This window comes from Zeugodacus cucurbitae, chromosome 2, assembly GCF_028554725.1.
Source record: "Zeugodacus cucurbitae isolate PBARC_wt_2022May chromosome 2, idZeuCucr1.2, whole genome shotgun sequence".
In the NCBI taxonomy this organism is placed as follows: Eukaryota; Metazoa; Arthropoda; class Insecta; order Diptera; family Tephritidae; genus Zeugodacus; species Zeugodacus cucurbitae.
The window spans coordinates 86873629-86895455 of NC_071667.1; the positions used below are offsets into that span (position 1 = coordinate 86873629).

At 37.9% G+C, this 21827-nt stretch overlaps 2 protein-coding genes across 2 annotated transcripts; both read left to right on the forward strand.

The window, feature by feature from the left end:
* The first annotated feature begins 3317 nt into the window (after positions 1 to 3317).
* Positions 3318 to 11396, forward strand: LOC105214345 (dorsal-ventral patterning protein tolloid). The gene is made up of 12 exons (XM_011187715.3): positions 3318 to 3883; positions 3997 to 4379; positions 6811 to 6909; positions 6978 to 7899; positions 8016 to 8214; positions 8959 to 9220; positions 9323 to 9528; positions 9589 to 9951; positions 10061 to 10347; positions 10449 to 10629; positions 10697 to 10962; positions 11071 to 11396. The coding sequence occupies exons 1-12, from the start codon at positions 3635 to 3637 to the stop codon at positions 11281 to 11283; spliced, it is 3630 nt and encodes a 1209-aa protein (XP_011186017.2). The 5' UTR covers positions 3318 to 3634; the 3' UTR covers positions 11284 to 11396.
* A 721-nt stretch (positions 11397 to 12117) lies between these two features.
* On the forward strand, positions 12118 to 19592 carry LOC105214344 (protein abnormal spindle). The gene is made up of 6 exons (XM_011187712.3): positions 12118 to 12331; positions 12399 to 12575; positions 12745 to 12957; positions 13475 to 18530; positions 18710 to 19011; positions 19076 to 19592. The coding sequence occupies exons 1-6, from the start codon at positions 12317 to 12319 to the stop codon at positions 19340 to 19342; spliced, it is 6030 nt and encodes a 2009-aa protein (XP_011186014.1). The 5' UTR covers positions 12118 to 12316; the 3' UTR covers positions 19343 to 19592.
* Positions 19593 to 21827: the final 2235 nt, after the last annotated feature.

The following is a 21827-nucleotide window of genomic DNA, read 5'->3' on the forward strand; positions in this document are numbered from 1 at the left end:
CCTCACTATGTAAACAAGACTGGCCCCAGGTGCCCCTTAAAACATAAACAAATGTATGCCAAAGGTCTTTGACCTCGACCAAAATGTAAGAAAACACCTGCCAGGTAATTTTTTGATCAATTCTATAAGCCTTCTCCTAGCCCCAATGTAACCAATATAGTTAGTTACATTTTATTATCCAGTATGTGAATCATTTCATTGAGGCAATACGTGGTTTAAGATATATTCACAAAGTGGTTGGTTTATTGTAATCTATTCACAATTCCATTAAAAAATATTGTAACGTATTTGAATTTGCTGGGCGTATTTTAATGCCTTTAAGCCGTTAAAATTGCGAGAGTCGAAAATTTTCGGTTACACCCGAATTTAGCCCTTCCTTACTTGTTTACAATTGAAATCAATATCAATATGTTCGGCGTATTTCAATATGATATTACACCTTATCAACGATATGTACATACACATATTATATAAACAAACGTCAATTATTTTTGATAGTGAACGACAAAGGCAAAGCATTCTCTCCAATCCTATCTGAGATTCCTTTCGTCCTGCATCCTTACTTGTGGAGGACATGCATTTTAGATTCATACATAGATAGTGTAGATGATAATGATAGTGTTGTTATTGTGGTTAGTTTATTTAGATTTTGTGTTCCTTGTTGTCGTTTCATGTAGGTATAATATAATATATTATTATTCTTTGAATCTTTCAGTACATATACTTTAGCTAGATGAGGAGATGGTAATGATATGCATACATATGTATGTATTTTTAAGAAATTGAAACTTCCAGGTAAACAAAGATTTCAAATGACATCGCGTTCCGTAACGATACACAAACCCTGACGAATGAACAGATTTATGATACTTATACGAGTCTGTGTAGTATATTATTTATACTAGTACAGTAAAATCCCGATTATCCGAATATAATAAAAAGAGCATGGAATAAATTATAAACTCTAACTCTATCTAATTCTTCAATTGAACCGAACGACGAGAGAATAATAAGGAGTGGCTGAACTGCGTTAATGAATTCCTAATATTAACTGATGAAGAAATAATTGACGATTTGAACAGTAAAGAGAAATAATGAACCTGGGGATTTATGTCAAGTACCATCGCACGCAGAAGCTTTTGAAGCTCTAGATGTAGCTGTTAAAAGGTTTGAAATATCGTGCGAATCGGATCCCATACAGTTGTTACAATTGAAGCGCATAATGGCCTTGGCCGCAATGCATTTACAACCAAAATGTTAAATTATATAAATATTTATTATCGTTATAGCTCGTGTTTCAGATATCGTATTATCTAAACGACGCATATAAAATCGATTGTCCGGACTTGTTACAAACAAACAAACCACCATTATCCCAATAATTGATCCGATCGATCATTTTAAGAAAACTACAAACAGTGGAAATGCTTTCCAGTTCACATAAAGGTTCTTTATAATATCAATAACATCTAAAAACAAGTAAGGAAAGGCTAAGTTCGGGTGCAACCGAACATTTTATACTCTTGCAATTTATTTAGAGATCTACCTATATTTTCGGTGAAAAATTACCCTTAGGCACTCAGTTATTCATGTTTGATATCAGGGGCCTTGAAAAGTCATGGTTCGATTTTGACAATTTTTCCACAAGTGATGTCACAGCTCAAATATAGTATTTATGTAAAGTTTTATTTCGCTATCTTTATTGGTTCCTTATGTATACATTAGAAAGTGAACGAATCAGAAGGATTCAAAATTGAGTTATATGGGAAGTAGGGGTAGTTGTGAACCGATTTCGCCCATATTCCACCAGTGTCATCAGGGTATCAAGAAAATATTATATACCGAATTTCATTGAAATCGATCTAATAGTTCTTGAGATATGGTTTTTAACCCATAAGTGCAGCTTCCTTCTGCTATTTCTTATGTAAAATTTGGTGTTTCTGACGTTTTTCGTTAGTGATTTAACGCACTTTTAGTCATTTTCAACCTAAGCTTTGTATGGGAGGTGGGCGTGGTTATTATCCGATTTCTTTCATTTTTGGACTGTATGAGGAAACGGCTAAAAGAAACGTCTGCAGAAAGTTTTGTTTACATAGCTTTATTGGTTTGCAAGATATATACAAAAAACCTATTTGGGGGCGGGGTCACGCCTACTCTTCCAAAAAAATTACATTCAAAGGTGCCCCTCCCTAATGCGATCCTATGTTCCGAATTTTATTTTCATAACTTTATTTATGGCTTAGTTATAGCTCTTTATGTGTTTTTGGTTATCGCCATTTTGTGGGCGTGGCTGTGGTCCGATTCCGCCCATATTCGAAGCAAAGGAACACGTGTTTCAAGTTTCATTACGATATCTCAATTTTTACTCAAGTTACAGCTTGCACGGACGGACAGACGGACAGACAGACATCCGTATTTGAACTTTACTCGTCACCCTGATCACTTTGGTATATATAACCTTATATCTAACTCGTTTAGTTTTAGGACTTATAAACAACCGTTATGTGGACAAAACTATAATACTCTCTTTAGCAACTTTGTTGCGAGAGTATAATAAACAGGTTCAATATGGAGCTTTAAATATCAAAATTATCTGGATGACGACACGAGTTGAAATCCGAGTTATCTTAATAACATGTTTTTGGCACCAAGAGAAGCAGATGAGCAAAATACACAAAAAGTCGTTGACTAAAAAGTTATATAGTGCAACATACAACTAAGTCATAAATAAATATATATAAGTAAAGTAACATGGGTAAGCGAGCGTGGTGGTCCCACTAACCAAACTTACTGGAGTCATTTCTCTTTGACTATCCATAAGGCAGTGTGAAAATGCATGAAATCGGATGAGGACCGCGAAATATATAATAAAGTTTAATCAACATCTAGAAATAAATATTTCCCTGTCTATGAGCCTTGTTAATTGCGACAGTATAAAATGTTCTGTTAGACCTAGATTTAGATTTTAGCTCTTCCTTACTTATTTTCGACTAGGTCTTCCTGGTTGCGACATTAATAAAACAAGTGTTTGCCCTAGCTGAAGTATGCTGAATTTTTTTCGTTTTTACTCGACATAGTGTTAAATATTTCTCACAGTGTACCATTGTAAACAGAACCATGCACAGCCATGCATATGTGTGTATGTGTGTGAATTGAAGATTGTGTTGGTAAGATCGCCTGTGGCATTTGTTACTGACACTACGCGCTGCCAGAAAACGATTCCACTGGCTCTTGTTCCCTTTCAGCTCTTTGATCTTTGCTTCATTTCAGAATATTTGGTAGCAACGATGTCCATGTCTACATTTGTATGTAAGTCTGTGTGTATCTGTGTATCTACGGTGTGAGACAGAGAATACATGCATGCAGTTAAATTTGAGCGCAGATCCCTAAACGTGCTCAGTGAAACATTATTTGCTGTGCAGTACGGTACTCGGTTACTCGACGCAATAACATTCAAAGTTCGAACCCTTGCGCATGCGTAAATAAGCTAAACACCAGATCGCAGTGAACAATTCGCGGATTAAACTACATATGTTATGATCTATGATCGTGTCTATTGTGAGAAGTGACAAATCGCAGTGATAGATTAATTGAAAATTGTTTGAATCGAAAATAAAAACTCAAAATCGTCAAAATGGTTTTGTTGCATGGACGACAGTATCTGTTATTGTTGTTTTTGTTACCGCTAACGGCAGTGTCTTGTAGCGCCAAGAATACACATTCAAATCAGCGCAAACACAACCATCCTCGGTATTTGAGTCGTCAACAAAAGAGTGCACTTGCCCGCCAATTGCTCCTCGTCGATGGGTTGCAGGTGGAATCGGAGAGTTATTTCGACGTAGTGGAACAACCAGAACAATTTGTGGAAATCGATACGCAAATCGTAAGTAAAATATATTCAACATCATATTACAGCATATTACAGCATATTCGTATATGAAAACGCCCTTGCCCTTTACTTTGCTTACCGTTTCCACGGCATTCCAATATTTTTAGGCGCCAGAAACGAAAGGCAAACATGGCGCCATTGAACCAACTCATCTAAAGCATTTGCTTGATATCGCCGCCGTTGAGTCGGAGATGTCAGCCGCCATTGCAGCCGGCGACGAGGAGGCGAAGAACGTCTGGAGTCGCGCCAACGCAAATCGGCCGGCCTTCCTTTTCGACAGCGGCGCTTTGTCGAAAATACAATCGAATAATACAAAAAGTATAAACACCGATGATGGAGGGAATTTTTTCTACGAACGAAACATTATTACCGAAGAGCCGGGAGTATCGCTAGCAAAGCTTAAAGCAGACCGCCAACAAAAGAACACAATGAAGGGAGACGACACAAGCGGCATCCCACGCCAGCGGCTACAGAGCTTGGCATTTCGAAGGTGAGTTCAAAAGGAAACCAAAATTGTTACAAACATACTTACATATGTACACACACATAAGAGTATATGTGCGTATGTATGTCCACACACTTCTAAGTATTATACTATATATATGTATGTACATATGTATTTTGGGTTGTGGTAGTCATTAATGTTATCTTTTCGACGCATCTACGTGCCTTAGTGGATTCAGCATGATCGACGGTTGCGTACTTTAGTAGCAATTTGGTCACGTGCCTTCCATACAAACAAATTACGATATAAAAATGCGAAAAATAATGATTCAAAAGCTGGCAAGCTATTAGCTTTTCACTTCCGTTACATGCGCACAAATCTAACAGTACATTTCAATGGGATCCGTTATGTAAAATGAAACGAAACTGGCGCACTCTTCTTCTGTGTTACGCTACGCAATCACTTTCATTATTTAATTCACCTACCTGTAGCGCTACAGCGATGCACCTGCATCCTTTCCAAATGGCAGTAGAACAACAGAGCATAGCATAGGAAACAGGTAGAACGGCATACAAGTAGACACACTGGCAATCCTTCATACAACTACATGCATGTTAACTCTCGCATTACTCTATTCAATGTACATACACCGACGTTTTCAGTTTTTTCGCACTGTTAAACACCTGCACCCACGAACATTTGGGATTTTCCAAGGAATCCCTCAATTAACGCTGCAGCCACTTGAGTTAGACAAAGCAAATCGAAATTTCAATTTTCCACTATTGTTCTAAGAGAGCCGCGAGCACACCTCCTGTCTATTGCTAATTTATACTGCAAAATACGAAAATCAGGTAGGCTGTAGATGCTCAAGGAGGTTGCACGTGTTAAAGGTCGACCTTTATAATAACGTCCACTTGAGCTTAAGACATTCTGGGAAATCCCGTTTACTCGAACAAGTATAATATAGATGATCATTAGAACAAATTATTCGCAATATATTAAATGGAAGATTGTCAGAAACCGTATCTACCATTTTCGCTTTCTTCCCACTGTATTAATAATTGTGATGGAATATAATAAAGCGTATAATAAGGTGTTCATTACAACATTTGGTCTTTTGCGTGGAATCAATTTCCAGAACCCAAATAAATTCAAGAATTGTTTCGGGCCCGGCAATACGGGTTTGGGGATCAGAGGCTTTCGAGTCCACCGAATAATACACAATAAAGAAGCAGATCCTACAATAATCGGATAAGGCCAAACCCATATTGTGCAAATACACAGTGTATATTATAACCTAGAATAACATGTTGACAGTCATAACTTCGAGGTCGTAGATAATTTTGTATACCTGGGAACCAGCATCAACAACACGAACAATGTCAGCCTCGAAATCCAGCGCGGAATAACTCTTGCCAACAGGTGCTACTTTGGACTGAGTAGGCAATTGAACAGTAAAGTCCTCTCTCGACGAACCAAAATCAAGCTCTACAAGTCGCTTATCATTCCCGTCCTGCTTTTCGGTGCAGAAGCTTGGACGATGTCAACATCAGATGAGACGACACTAGGAGTTTTCGAGAGGAAAATTTTGCGCAAGATTTATGGTCCTCAGAACATTGGCAACGGCGAATACCACAGACGATGGAACGATGAGCTGTACGAGTTATACGACGACATTGACATATTTCAGCGAATAAAAAGACAGCGGCTACGCTGGCTAGGTCATGTTGTCCGAATGGACGAAAACACTCCAGCCCTGAAAGTGTTCGATGCAGTACCCGCCGGAGGAAGCCGAGGGAGCGACCTGGTTACACTTGGGATCTCCAACTGGCGACGAACTGCGAAGGAGAGAGAGAGGTGGCGCACTATCATCGATTCGGCTATACATCATATATGCAGTGGTCTGTGTATATTGCCGCGTCTACCTTAACTTTGTCTATGGAAAGGTTTATTATTCACGTAAACCTTTACAGGTTATGTTGGCTTGAGAGGACGCTACTAAACGAACTGGCTCATTTGTGATCTGAGTTCAGGCTATGCGTCTGCGTGCAAATACTAATTTGTGCTGAAAAAAAGGAAGTTAGCTGGTTAAGTTCGAATGCACATGCAAAGAGGTGGGTAGCGCTATGAAGCCAAAACCTTTTCGTATTTGTTAACGAACGATTCGCGAAGTTTTAAAACAAGATGGTAATAATTTTAAAATGGTCAAGAATGCAAAATCCGTCTTTACATTGTCATAACTTCGCTTTGGGTAATTTCGCCTTTTCTTCTTCCTGATAAACGAACAAAAATCAAGCTAATGTAAACAAAGCCATTCAAACAATGAATTTAACAATTTTCTCATGGTGTAACAGAAACTGCCGTTATGTAAATAATTGATCATGACCCCAATTACCGAGGCTTACCAGTTTTGACATACGAAATATAATATACTAATGCATTCGTTTATTGCACACGTTACTTACATTAATTGCAGGCGTTTATTTAAACAACTTAAAGGCAAAAGGGTACCGGTCCACAAAAAGAAGCACCACAAGAGACGTATTTTTCAGTCTCCCAATGAAGCGAAAAGCAGGTAAACAAGTTCTGTAAGCTTTTTAGTATTATTTATTATTAAATGACTCAATATTATTTTTCCCATAGGCACAACAAGGTCAAATCAAGTGTCAATCATAACCCTAATCTAGACTCATTCAACCACTTTAGAAACACTCCATATTTAAGTTCAGTACCTCGTTCACGGCGTGCAGTTACCGCCAAAAAGGAACGCATTTGGGATTACGGTGTCATACCGTATACCATCGACGAGATATTCAGCGGGGTACACAAGGCGCTCTTCATGAGAGCCATGCGCCATTGGGAGAATTCCACATGTATTAAATTTGTTGAACGCGATGCTAAGGTGCACCCTAATTACATACATTTTACTGTTAAAAATTGTGGTTGCTGCTCGTTTGTGGGCAAGCGCGGTTCCGGACGACAAGCCATTTCGATTGGTCGCAACTGTGAAAAATTCGGAATTGTCGTGCATGAATTGGGACATGTTATTGGGTTTTGGCACGAACATACGCGCACCGACCGAGATAAGCATATATCTATAAATAAGGAGAATATCATGAAGGGGCAGGAGTATAATTTCGATGTGCTTTCACCGGAGGATGTTGACTCACTGGGTCTACCATATGATTATAATTCAATCATGCATTACGCAAAGAATACTTTTGCCAAGAATGTTTATTTGGAGACCATTCAGCCTATTGGACTATCGAAGTCCCAACATATAGAGATCGGCCAAAGATTACGTCTAAGTACGGGGGATATAATTAAGGCGAATCGATTATATAAATGCAGCAGTTGCGGACGTACATTCCAAGAGAATTCTGGAGAGATAATCTCACCTCATTACGAATACTCAGCATATTCGGCGATACAAGACAGTAATGTGATAGAAGACAGCGGAAGCGGTGATTACGAGGTCAGTGATTTTGACAAATCTCTAGAGAAATGCGAATGGCGTATCACAGCAACAAATGGGGAACGTATTATTTTGCAAATTCATCAAGTGGTAAGCTCTAGCATCAATAATATTGACTTCAGAACTTGTTTCACAAAATGTGTTCTATTTTTTGACCCCGTGCATCTGATATTTATTTCTTATTACAATTGTGTTATTTCTTATAGCATCTTCTGCAGTCCACTAACTGTGCTGTGGATTATTTAGAAATACGAGACGGTTATTGGTACAAATCTCCTGTTATTAAGAGACTATGCGGCAATGTCACGGAGGAAACGGTTAGGAGCAGCTCCAGTCGAATGCTCATCAGTTATGTTAATCACCACGCAGTCAGAGGATACCGTGGATTTTCGGCCAATTTCGAGGGTAAGTTCTAAAAACATTTTACTTTAAGCAAGCATTGAGTTCCTACGTATACACGTATACATCCTTTACTAACCCTGTACACTGCTTATCATATATTTGATAAACCTTTGAATCCAAATGTGTTTGTTGAAGCGTGATATTGCAATATTCGAGGCAATTGTTCGCACTCGTTACATTTTCATTTCCAATATCACCTCAGAGCCAAAAATCATAACGCAGAAATAAATCTGTCTGCTCTTGTGTAATACGCAGCCATTGCAAAAAGGTCGAAAATGAAAGATATTTATATTTTTCGCCAATTCAGCTCAAAGATTATGTCTTCTGAAAATGACTGTTGTGATATTTCGTAGATGTTGCGCCATTGGCCTACTCGGATATGTGTTGTCGTGTTTGCTCCCATTCATACATACTTCTTACATAAAAACGCCAATGTGCCGAATATTACCAATGGAAATTGTGTTCATCGTTTTTCATATTTCGACAAAATTACTTTTCAGCTCATGTAGGATGAAATATCTCTCCCAAATCAGTAGACTAACCTTTTGTGTTTTTGTCATTAAAAATTCTGTGTTTTCCTGCGCATTAATTAGGTGTCCCCTAACAAAAATGACTCCTTTTTATTTATTTTATAATTTATTCACTCCCTGAACTTGAAAGGTCATTATATTTGCCCCAAACATTCCCGTTCATTGTCAGCTCTTTCGTATTGCCCCAACTAATGAAGGCTTTGTTTTTGTTGTTTAGTTACATGTGGTGGTGACATTTTTCTCACCGAAAGTAGACGTGTTGACTCACCCAATTATCCATTGGAATATCTGCCGGATCGTGAATGCATTTGGCGCATATCGGCACCGGAGAACCGTCAAGTTGGGCTGAAATTTCAGTCATTCGAATTGGAGAATCATGATAACTGTGCTTACGACTATGTGGAAATACGCGATGGTAATGACAGTGACTCTCAATTAATTGGAATTTACTGTGGATATATTCTACCACCAAATATCAAGTGAGTACAATTGCATCAAGTATCGACCGATACGGCATTGCCTGTGTTTGGCCGCATTGTTAACCGATAAGTGCATCAATGAAAATTTTATTATACTCACAGGTCTAATTCAAATCAAATGTTTGTAAAGTTTGTTTCCGATGGTTCGGTCCAGAAGGTTGGCTTTTCCGCGGTCTTCCTACAAGAGTTGGATGAATGCAAATTTACAAATCATGGCTGTCAGCACGAATGCATCAATACTTTGGGGAGCTATCAGTGTGCTTGCTTTGCTGGCTATGAGCTGCAAGCCGACGGTCGCACTTGCGAAGGTTTGTTTGTTTGTTGTTTACAGCAACATTTTAAAATAACATTGACATTATATTCCACAGATGCGTGCGGCGGCATTATCAATGCCTCTATTCCCAATGGGACACTTCATTCGCCGTCATTTCCGGATGTGTACCCCATATCGAAGGAGTGTGTTTGGGAGGTGGTCGCACCGCCCAATCATGCGGTCTTCCTTAATTTTACGCACTTCGATTTGGAAGGCACAAAGTATCAATACACAGAATGTAATTACGATTACCTATTGGCGTACTCTAAGTTACGTGATAGTCGTCTAAAGAAAATCGGTATTTATTGTGGTCAAGAGCTACCACCGGTATTGAGGTCCGAACATAATGTACTGCGCTTGGAATTCTATTCAGACAAAAATATTCAACGGACAGGCTTTTCAGCCAATATTGTAATTGGTAAGTAAATTTGAATACTACATATTTCAAAAACCCGCCAGTTCATTTGTCATTTTATATGACGAGGGAAATTGTTTTGTTCATGGAATAAAATTTTTTCATTACACAGATTTCGACGAATGCAGCGTGGACAATGGAGGCTGCCAACATCATTGCCTCAATACATTCGGATCATATAAGTGCAGTTGCCGCAATGCATTCACTCTCCACGAGAATCAGCACAATTGCACTGAGACCAAATGCAAGTTTGAGATCACTAGCCCCAAAGGAACCATTTACAGCCCCAACTTCCCAAATGAATATCCACACAACACATACTGTTTTTGGCATTTCCGCACCGTTCTGGGCCACCGAGTGCAGTTGACATTTCATGAATTCGAAATGGAAAACCATCAGGTGAGCACCGCTAATCAGTTCTTCCAACTGATAACCTATCAAAGCAATACTCATATTTTTCATTTTCCTTTTCGATCTGCTGCCTGTACGTGCGTGTGTAGGAATGTTTTTACGATTATCTCGCCTTATATGATGGCAAATCTGAGAACAGCTCAACATTGGGCATTTACTGTGGAGGACATGAGCCGTATGCGGTAGTAGCATCCACAAATGAAATGTTCATGGTCCTGCGGACAGATGCATCGCTGCAGCGTAAAGGATTCCGAGCAACATACTCAACAGGTGGGGAGTGATGGTCTTTGAATTTGGACATCTAAATAACATATGACTATTGTTGTGTTCATTTTAGAATGCGGCGGCTACTTGCAAGCAACAAATGAAACGCAAGTCTTTTATTCACATCCACGCTATGGCAGTCGGGTATACAATCGGCACATGTATTGTAATTGGCGTATACAAGCTGATTCTGAGAGTAGTGTTCAAATAAAATTTTTGCACTTTGAGGTCGAATATTCGGATCGCTGTAAATATGATGCGGTGGAAATAAGAGAAGAAATATTTGAAGAGAAGTATATGGACGTAAGAAGCAATCATGGACGTTATTGTGGCAATAGAGTAAGTCTAAATATATAATTTGACTCCTATATATGTAAGTGTACAACAACACCCCCTTACACTTAATAACCCTATATCTTGGTTTGGTACTTTTTTTCTGCTTTGCAGAAGCCACCTACAATAACATCATATACCGATACGTTACTGATGAGATTTCAAACGGATGGCAGTACCTCGTTGCGTGGTTTTGCTGTTTCTTTCGTAGCCGTAGAGCCGCCGGAAGAGGATCTTATAGACGAGCTAGACGCTGTTACACCTTTTCCTGGTTACATGCGAAGTGTGTACTATGCATCGGATACAGGCAGCGATTTCGATGATTAATGAATAAAATGTAGAATTATTAAGTGAATATGTATGATTTGTTTGTTTGTTACAATTAATGATTAATTAATTTATTAAAGAATCAGTAAATTAAACTTAAATATTATGCATAATTATATGTATATATATAGTGATGAATATTACTATCTCTGATAATTATATGAAGGTTGTTCGTCGATGGAAAACGAAGAATATTGGCAGTAGTTGTTGCGAACAGTTGTTCTATATTGGCAGGTACGATTTCCTGGAGAATATAATATAAATTTGTGTTCAAATATAATGATAACATCCTTCCGACCCATATGCACAGGGTATGTGAGATCTATTAACAAAATCAATATACTCTGATCTGGTAATAAAGGATGATAAAATCGGTCCACGCTTTCTTAGTCTCCATATACCAAATTTCTTTTTCGTCGGAAACTGAAGTTATGTAAATTTGGTTGATCATGTCCCGTTGGTTTGTGGTAGGTTAAAAATTGTCGCTATTGTAGCCAACCGGTAATATATTCAGTACTTGTTTGTTGCAAACAGTTTTAGAGCCTACCCATGTACCTTGTACTTTTTTTGAATAATGACGAAATGTGGTCGAAACGCGAACAAAACTGTATCTAATTATTAAATTACGCAAGTGTGGTGTTTGTACTAAGTAAATTTTAAATATTTTTAAGTTTATAATATCATTAACTATGAATGTAATTTTGACATGTTTTTTGCGTTAATAAATTTAAAATCTATTCGTTAATATTGAAGTGCCAATGGACTCTTGGTAGTTGTGATAGCACTGTTTGAAAGTGTCAGACAAATGCAACACTGACTTATGCACAGCTGCGCAACCCTTCAAATATTTTTCAATTTGGCGGTTGTAAATTGAGTTAATTTGTCTAGAATTGGTTTGTGAAATAGTTCAGTTTATAGTTTATTTTAATGTCTATGTGTCTTTTACAATCGTTAACATTCTGTTGTATAGTTGTATTAACAATAAACATAAAGTTTACCAAAAGTTTATACCTGTATAAATTAGCGAAAGAAGATGAGTGCATTTGAGGTTTGTAAACATTTTGGTCAAGGATGTTTAGTATTAGTCTTTAATAAATTGAATTTGTTTGCATTAGGTGGTAGTTACTCCAACACGTCCAAAATGCAAAAAGCGCATGGAATCTCGTGAACCTACTGATGTTGTGATGGCTCCATTCTCTGCCAAATCTATCGTGCAATTTGAGGATGTGCCAATTGGAAAAACGGCGCGACGTATTTTGCGTGTTGTAAATCCTTCAACAGAAGATATAGAGGTAAACTATACCCAATTTTCTTATTTAATATTCAATATTATTTTTAGATTTATCGATGTATTTAACCGAAATACAAATTCCATCAATTAGTTTTAAATCGATTCATTATTGAAACATTTACGTAAACCTTGAACATAATTTGTATTGGTATTTTTATTTTTTAAATTAGGTAAGAGTTATTAGAGCTATAGATGCGGAATATAACATAACAATAAATTGGACTGAAACCACAGTTCCGCGTTCGAAAACTGTTGAGATGGAGATGGTGTGGAGCCCTGTGCAAGAAGTTTCTTGTAAAGAAATATTACAGCTTCTTGATAATAGAAATTTCCGTAAAGATGTTATGGTCATAATGAAAACTCGCATAAGCAATCCTGTTAAGGTAGGTTGAAAAAAGAATTTGTGTAATTATGGCGCTTAAAGTAGAATGCATTCAGACATGAATATGTTCATATAAAAAGGTGGTTGAATATGCACCTAAAAGGGGTTGTTTTAATAATATGCTCTCATAAAGGCGATTCTTGAATGCGTCAAGCATTAACCAATGTTTCGTTAGCAAACGCTGTTAAAACAGCCATATTTAATTGATCTATTAAATTGTAACCCGTAAACAGGAATTCTTGATTATTTAAAGTTAGTCGCCAATCGTTAGTAGACGCTAATAAACCACCACTGTATGTTTATTTAAAAAATTGCTTTTGAAGAATAATTAAATAACTGATATTTTAGTTATTATGCATCATAATTAATTAAATAATTATTAATTATTATTTTTTATTTAAGTATTTTCACAATGAAAGATAATATACCGTTATGATTTAAAAGGAATATATACAAAATAAATTTAAGATAAATATGTTATATTGTAAGTAAAGTAATTTTTTTATACGTATTTTTAGACAGTGCGTAAATTTCCAACTATCTCAACGGGAAATAACGGCTACGTTAGAACACTTCGGCTAAAATCTCCCACAGGTACTTCAAAATCGCATAAAGCAAGTTCAACTCATACACAATCACGCAAATCAGCTTCAGCGATTTCTCAAAAGCCTACTAAGTCGCAACCAGCTCCATCCACTTCACACGGCCGCGCTCCACCTCCCAGACAAGCATGGGTAGATTCCAAATGTCAATTACGTAAAGAACAACAACGTGAAGCTTTCGATGAAATAACTATTAACTTTTCGCATACATCGCCTCTTTCTGAACAAAATATATACGCGCGCAGCAAAACAATGAATGCAACTATAACATCTATTTCATCAACGAAATCGCCAGTACTAATTACTCACAAGGAGAATGTCAGTCCTTTAACTCCAAGTAATGTTATTGAAATGTTTGATAATATCCAATTCACACCGATAAACAGCGATGCCGTTAAAGGTAGTGCCGGGGGAAATCCCGATCTGGACAATCTAGCTAATTGGCCCACTCCAGTAAGCATAGATACTGTGAAAGTAAATTTGTCTACATTGCGACCACGTCGTTTAGCACCAGTAAGTGACCACACTGATGCGGTTGATGATATAAATACTACTCAAATGACAGTTGAGTTTCATATGGATCCCAATACTCCTGGTAATACAGTTTTGACTAATAAAACTTTTGAAGTTAAACGTGAAAATATTAATATGTCAACGGATGCTCTTGATACCTCAGTCAGTTATGGTTTGACACTTAATAAAACGAGTACGATCAACACAACACCCAAGTCTCGACCATTAGCAATGATAGAAGAAGAAGAAGTTATTAATTGTGGAAATGTTGATGCTGAAAAAACATACGTTAAAAATAGAGATGTAAAACTTCCGGAAGGAAGTCCTGTTCGGGAAGAAGAAGATTTGCTACGAGATATAAAATTAGTTGGTACGCCATTGAGGAAATACTCGGAATCAATGAAGGATCTTTCTTTACGCTCTCCAAATAAACGTTACTCAGCTAGTCAAGGTTCAATGCCGAACCTTAACGAAATGGAGACCATACGATCCATCGAACAAAATCGGTATTTTTATAATCACGTGCAATCACGAGATGCACTTAAAATGTCCATGATTCAGGAACAAACCCCTAATATTGGTACCACGGCATGTAGGAATGAGGTTAACGTTTCAGAATTAGCCGATTTAGCTTTCAATCAAAGCGAAATTTTAGCGCAATCAAGTCGTTTTAATTTAAATGAAGTTGGCTTGAAGTCGCGTAAAAGCAGTCCAGTAACTGTTTCTGGAAAATGGCGAGATTTACGAGGTGTATCACCAAAATCATCAAAGACTAAATTGATTGAAAATTCCCCCTCTAAATCAAAAAGTCACAAGAGAAATTCTCAGAATTTATCCATCTCTGATGGACAAAGCAGTGAATCGTTGGCTACAACATCGAGTGAAAAATCAACAACAGCAAAGAATTTTACCTCGACTACCCCATACACAAGAAGTTCTCCTAATAAAAACATGAGCCTAATCCTGGTTTCGCCTCCAAAGCGTCAACGTGTTGAAAAGGAATTTGCTTTTGAGCGACCATCAATTCCAAATATGTCTCGTTCAAAGAATTGGACACGCACTCTGGTGAAGAAAGTACGACTTGCAAAACCCGGCACACCACAAAAAGTAATGCCACCAAATATTCAACCTTCATCCATATCTCGTGAATCAGAGAAATTATACGATCCAGAGTTATATCTACAGTTTTGCATCAATCCCGATCCCTTTGCAGCCAGTACAACTTGTGATCCGTTCCTCGCTTCCACAATGTATTTAGACCAAACGGCCGTACAGAGGCATCAACATGATTTTAAAAAATGGTTAAATGCACTGGTTACCATACCGGCCGATATGGATGCGAACAGCGATGCTAAAATCGATGTTGGTAAACTTTTTAATGAAGTGCGTCACAAAGAATTGACCTTAGCACCCACCAAAGAAGAGCAATCTATGGACTATCTTGTGCAACACCGACTTGAGGTTGTTCGACGTGCTGCTGTCTACTTGTATCTAAGTGATGAAGTGCGTGAACCCTGTTCCAAAGTGGCAGTGTATGTAAATAAAAATGCCATACGTATACGGAACGATAGGAATTTACACCTTGATGTAGTGATGCAACGCTACATATTGGAACTGTTACTCTGTTTTAATCCGATGTGGCTGCGTATAGGCTTAGAGGTTGTTTATGGTGAAAAAATTCATTTGCGGTCAAATAGCGACATTATTGGATTGAGCACCTTTATATTGAATCGGCTATTCCGGGACAAACTTTTGGAGGAGAAATATTCACGTGCATATTCGCTCTCTGACGAATATGCGGAGTATATCAAAAAGTATACATTGACTAAAATGCTTTGTTTGCTACTATTTCTTGACAAAGCAAAACAAAAGCGCATTATCAAATACAATCCATGTCTCTTTGTCAAAAAGTCACCTCATAAGGAAACAAAAGAAATTCTGTTGAAATTCTCCTCCGAGCTACTGGCAAATATGGGTGACATTACGCGCGATTTGAAACGTCTAGGTTACGTCTTAGAGCATAAACAATGTTTCTTAGACGAATTTAATTACGCATTTCAAAATCTTGCCGTGGACCTAAGAGATGGTATAAGACTGACACGTGTAATGGAGATCATATTGCTGCGCGAAGACCTAACTAAACAACTGCGAGTGCCTGCAATATCTCGCTTGCAACGCATTTACAATGTAAACTTGGGATTGCGAGCACTTAGTGAGGCCGATTTCAAATTGAGCGGCGACATAACTGCGGCAGATATTGTGGATGGGCATCGTGAGAAGACGCTGTCACTGCTCTGGCAAGTCATTTATAAATTCCGCTCTCCGAAATTCCATGCGGCTGCGCGCGTGCTTCAAAAATGGTGGCGTAGCAAGTGGTTGTCTGTGTGGGTGAAGCGCCGTATACGCGATAAAGAGGAGCGGCGCAGACAAATCGCGGCAACTACGATACAAGCGTTCTACCATGGTTACATAGCGCGCCGCTGGGTGAAGTTATATCGGCAGGAACGTTCTTCGGCGGCAGTGGTGTTGCAGAAATATGCCAGACGTTTCTTGGCGCAATCGTATCTCAAACGCTCAATACTTGCCGCCCGCAAAATTCAACATTGGTACCGCGGTTGTGTGCTCGGGGTTCGCTACCGCCGATACTACACTGATCTCCGCTGTTGTACACTATTCATTCAGCGCTGTTACCGCCGTCGTCTACTGTCAAAAAAACTATTGTTAGTAGTCGACGAGTATCGGCGATTCTGCGAAGAAAAACGTGCCAAGGCAGCTACTTGCATACAGATATTTTGGCGCGCCCACTGTGTTGCCAAGCTACATCGCAACGACTTTCTGAAGTTGAAGTGGAGTGTGGTCGCCATTCAGCGGAGATGGCGAGCAACAATTGCTATGCGGCAGCAAAGTAAGGAATTTTTATTTATACGCACCGCTGTCATATGCATCCAGCGATATTTTCGTGCAAAACGCTGTATGTTGCAGCAGCGCGCCGAATTTTTGCACTTGCACACTTGTGTTCTAAAGATGCAACAACGGCGCCGTTCCATTTTACACATGCGCGCAGTGCGTAACGACTATAAACTGAAGATCAAAGCTGTACATACCATTCAAACTCGCTGGCGCGCCACTTTAGCAATGAATCGGGACCGCACCGCTTACCAGCAGTTAAGTAAAGCTGTCTGCAAGATTCAAGAGAGATATCAGGCGATTAAAATTATGCGATTGGAGAAGAGAAACTATGAACGCTTACGCAACAGTTGCATTACAATACAACGCAAATGGCGCGCCACCATCCTAGCGCGTCGCACTCGTGTCGACTTCCTGACGATCCAATACTTTGCCACTGTGATGCAGCAACGCTTCCGTGCCACACGTCTAATGAAGCAACAGCACATGGAGTATACGATACTGAAGGCAGCCGTAGTCAAAGTTCAACACAGATACCGCAGCCTCCAAATTATGCGTCATGAACGCTCAAGGTATCAAAGTGACCGGAACAAGATTATACAGTTACAACGACGTTTCCGTGCAACAATGGAAATGCGAAAGACGCGAATATCCTACCAGCAAAAACGTAAATCCATTATCTGTATTCAAAAGTGGTACCGCTCCATTCAGCGGACACGTCAACAACAGCAATCGTATATCCGCTTGCGAAACTGTTGCATTTGTGTGCAGCGCAGATGGCGGGCAGTGCGAGTAGGTCGTCTTGTTCGACAACAATATCAGCAACAAATACAACACATTATTACCATACAACGACGTTGGAGCGCCACTCTACTAATGCGAAAAGAACAAGCTGCCTTCCGCTGTAAACGCGCCGCTGTATGTTCCATACAACGCTTTTACCGATCTTATCGTGAATCTTTAGCAGTACGTGCACAATTTTTACTCATGCGTAGATCAGCGGTTTGTATGCAACGCAGATACCGTGCACAGCGCAGCATGCGTGTTGCAAGACACGACTTCTTGTTGCTGCATCGTACAACAATTTATTTACAACAAAAGTACCGTGGCCTTCGCATAATGCACCAACAGCGATCCGAATTCCTTTTCGTACGCCGAATAGTGATACATTTGCAGCAAAAGTTCCGCGGTAAACATGAGACTCGGCGAAAACGCTTGGAATATTTGCAATTACGAAACACTGTTATTGGATTGCAATCACAAGCGCGTGGACTATTGGCACGCCGTCGCCTACAAAAGCTGATGACACCGGAAATGGTTGAGGAGCGGCGTCGCAGGAGGGCGGCTAGCATTATACAGCGTTTCTGGCGCGGTTATCGTGTACGTAAATGCTTCCAGAGCATGCAAATGCGTTTGATTCGTCGAAACATGGCTCTGTGGAAAAAAACCACTCAAGCAGCGAACACGCTCAGTTACAAAATTTCGCATGCAGTATGTGTTCTCCGCGATCATTCAAGCGCGTCGGAAATACTGCACGTTCTCATATGTTTGGGTAAGTTTTGACTGCACTCAAATGACTTGGTTTTTACTATTACATAACACTATTTACACAATTTACCACAACAATTGCAATTCTATAACATTCTCCTCTTTGGTGAATTTAACTCTTTTCCTCTCCCAACAAGAAAACTATATTTGAATTAAAAATACATGATGTATATTATATTATAGATCGTATTTCTCGTACTGTGCCGCACATTCTTATGAATCAGTCAGATTTCGTATCGACTTTCTGCTACGGCGTTATGGCACAGACAATACGCAGTGAGGTCGATAAACAATTGATTCGTTATTGCAGTCGGATTATTTTGAATTTGGCGCGTTACAACAGCACCACGGCTAATACTTTCCAGGAAAGCGGACTTGTTACCATAGCCCAGATGTTGTTGCGCTGGTGTGACAAGGATAGTGAAATTTTCAACACTTTGTGCACGTTGATTTGGCTCTTTGCTCACTGTCCATATAAACGCCACGTAAGTTGAACATGGAATTGCTTGCTTTATTGCTAATTTGTTCAATCATGTTTACACCATTTAGATTATTCGCGAGTACATGACGACTCCTGAAGCTATATATGTGGTGCGTGAGACTAAAAAGCTGGTGGCGCGCAAAGAGCGGATGAATCAAAATCTGCGCAAGCCTGTTGGATCAACGCGTGTACCAAAGCATCAGCAATTCCCCAACCGTGCATTACCGAGTCTCGAGCCTGACTACGGAGTCATACACAACAAACCTTACACATTTGTATCGTCCGTATTCGCATTCGACATGCTGCTAGCCGAACTGGAAATTGAAGTTTCTTAACATAACGTTATTTGTATGTATGTAGTTTAGTATTTGTCTTTGTCTTTGTTTAATATGGGCGACAGGCCCCACTCTTAGATCATTATTTGTATGATTTTTTCGTTCTCTGTTTATTTTTTACGTACATACCTACTAGACTATGCTATTGATACGCATTCGCCTAAGCTACTGCACTGTTATTCGTGATTATTTTATAATATCTGTATATGTTAATTTAAGGTTTATCAATGAATAAATTAACCACTTTGAATTATTTTTAGTTTACTGTTGCAAGATAAAGTATACGCTCGGTAGTATTTTTAAACAAAATTCAGTATTCCGGGAGTAAGTTTTATACTTAAACGAGAAGGGCGAACACTTCGTTCGTAAAAATATGAAAAGTGGTTTTTAATATTTGTTATAGTTAGTTACATACATATGTGTGTTATAGTATAGTTACATACATATGAACGTACATAAATGGGAAAAATACGGTATTATAGATGAGCACTTTCTATTTACCTTAAAGTGTAATTGCAGAAAGAGGATTGGCCAAGCAACTTAATTGACCAATACATTACGTCGGTATTAGCTAATTTTAATTTAGCCACCATACGTTTAAAGAACAACAAATATAATTGTGTAATTACCTATTAGCCAATTAGAGAAATGTCTCTCTTTAAGTGCTTGCATTATTTACATATTATGTAAATAATATGTGATTGTTTATATGTAGAAGGAAAAGCATACCAAATTATCAGATTACAAGCTAAATGTTGTTCAAAAAACGATTTAATTTTAGATAACAATATTTATAAACAAGGATTCTTATTTTCAAAAATCTAATATTAAATGAACGTCCCAATTTTTGTTGAATATCTCATTTGAATTGTAAAATCAGGAATTGTAAGAAATTTAATTACACTGAATGCCTATTATCATTTCTAAATTTCGACAAAGCAGGCTTTTTTTCTGAACCATAGATCGGCTTAGTTCAAAGTTTGTAAATTATATTATGGAAGCTAAGAGAATATGAAACTCATCATGGCTTTATATGCTCTTATTTTTTATTGTAAAATTTTATTAATAGGACATAGGGCAGTCAAACATATGAATCTCTTTTGTTTCTCCCTCAGCGGATTTGAGTTTTGTATTTTCGAAGAAAAGTTATGCTTTGTCCAAAAATCCTTTGATCGATTTGTTAGAAAAAGTGACTTTTTCTAAAGCTGTGCCCGCATACAATAGACGAAATCAAATAAATTTCCCAACTTTTAACGGTTGATACTAAGAATATAGCTTTCGTCGAACTTTTGTTGGGTACCCTTTGGTAATGTCATGGTACGAAGTAAACGCGGATAATCCAATTGTTTTTCTGTTTCAGTGTTTCAGACATCATATAACGGCAACAATATATACATACCACTATATATGTTTGTATATATATATACGTATGTACATATCTGCATAACTAGTCGATTACATTAATACAAACTACAAGTTAGCAAATTTAGCCTATCTCTTTGATTACCTCTTCGCCTGTCTGTTAACGAATTTTGTTTGATTATGTGTGTATATCGGCAATAGTACATTGATCCAGGCTGCAGTTGACTTTGCGCTCATTGTCAAGTTCGATGGCGGTACAAAGAAGATGCACATACAATTGTACTACTAGCAATTGTTATATATTATGTACATATGTATATTCTATTTAAATTTCTTCAAAAGTGGCAATAATATTTGGTTTTGACAGTAAAAATTTTAAAATTTTGGTACACCATAAACCATTTTTATTTGTACGGGTCAAATATTTAAAAATATATATACAGAAGGTGAATAGAATTTGATGGAACTATTTGTACATTGTATGTATGCACATTAAACAATTAAAATATTACTTTTTTAAAAATTTAGAAATATTTTTAATTAATTTAAGCTTTTTTATTTGAGATTGGTCTTTGTCGAATAATACTTTGTGATGGTAAAGATTAGTTAATCTTCATAACGACATTTTACGAGCAATGTAAATGACTGAAGAAATAATTTTCTGTTTGACTGATAATACTTATTTGAAATAATATAACTACATACATATGCACATACATATGTACGTGCTAACAAACTTATTGAGTATTTATTCGCACAGATATCGTACTAACATATATACATATGTACATACACAAGTGTTAACGGCTTCCCAATATTGATAAGCGATACTGGTCGCGTTTTAAGACTACTGGCTACTTTAGGTACAATAACATTGTTAAGCAAAACGCTTTAAACGTTATGGCCTTTTGGACGTTTGGATTAGCTGAATCTATGGTGTTTATCGCGGTCCAATCTATATACAAATTTATTGTTTAACGCAAACGCGCCAACGAAATGAAAAACAGAACAGCAAATGCAGCTTTAAATAAAATTAACTAGAAAAACCTAATCTACTTATTTAACAATATTTACATATGCTTGCATGTACATATGTATGTATATAGGGTGGTTCATATAGTAT

Coding starts and splice junctions, on each gene's coding strand:
- LOC105214345 (XM_011187715.3), top strand. CDS start 3,635: ATGGTTTTGTTGCATGGACGACAGTATCTGTTATTGTTGTTTTTGTTA. Junction 3,884..3,996: donor TGGAAATCGATACGCAAATC/GTAAGTAAAATA, acceptor CAATATTTTTAG/GCGCCAGAAACGAAAGGCAA. Junction 9,952..10,060: donor TTCAGCCAATATTGTAATTG/GTAAGTAAATTT, acceptor TTCATTACACAG/ATTTCGACGAATGCAGCGTG.
- LOC105214344 (XM_011187712.3), top strand. Junction 12,576..12,744: donor CTTCAACAGAAGATATAGAG/GTAAACTATACC, acceptor TTTTTAAATTAG/GTAAGAGTTATTAGAGCTAT. Junction 12,958..13,474: donor GCATAAGCAATCCTGTTAAG/GTAGGTTGAAAA, acceptor ACGTATTTTTAG/ACAGTGCGTAAATTTCCAAC.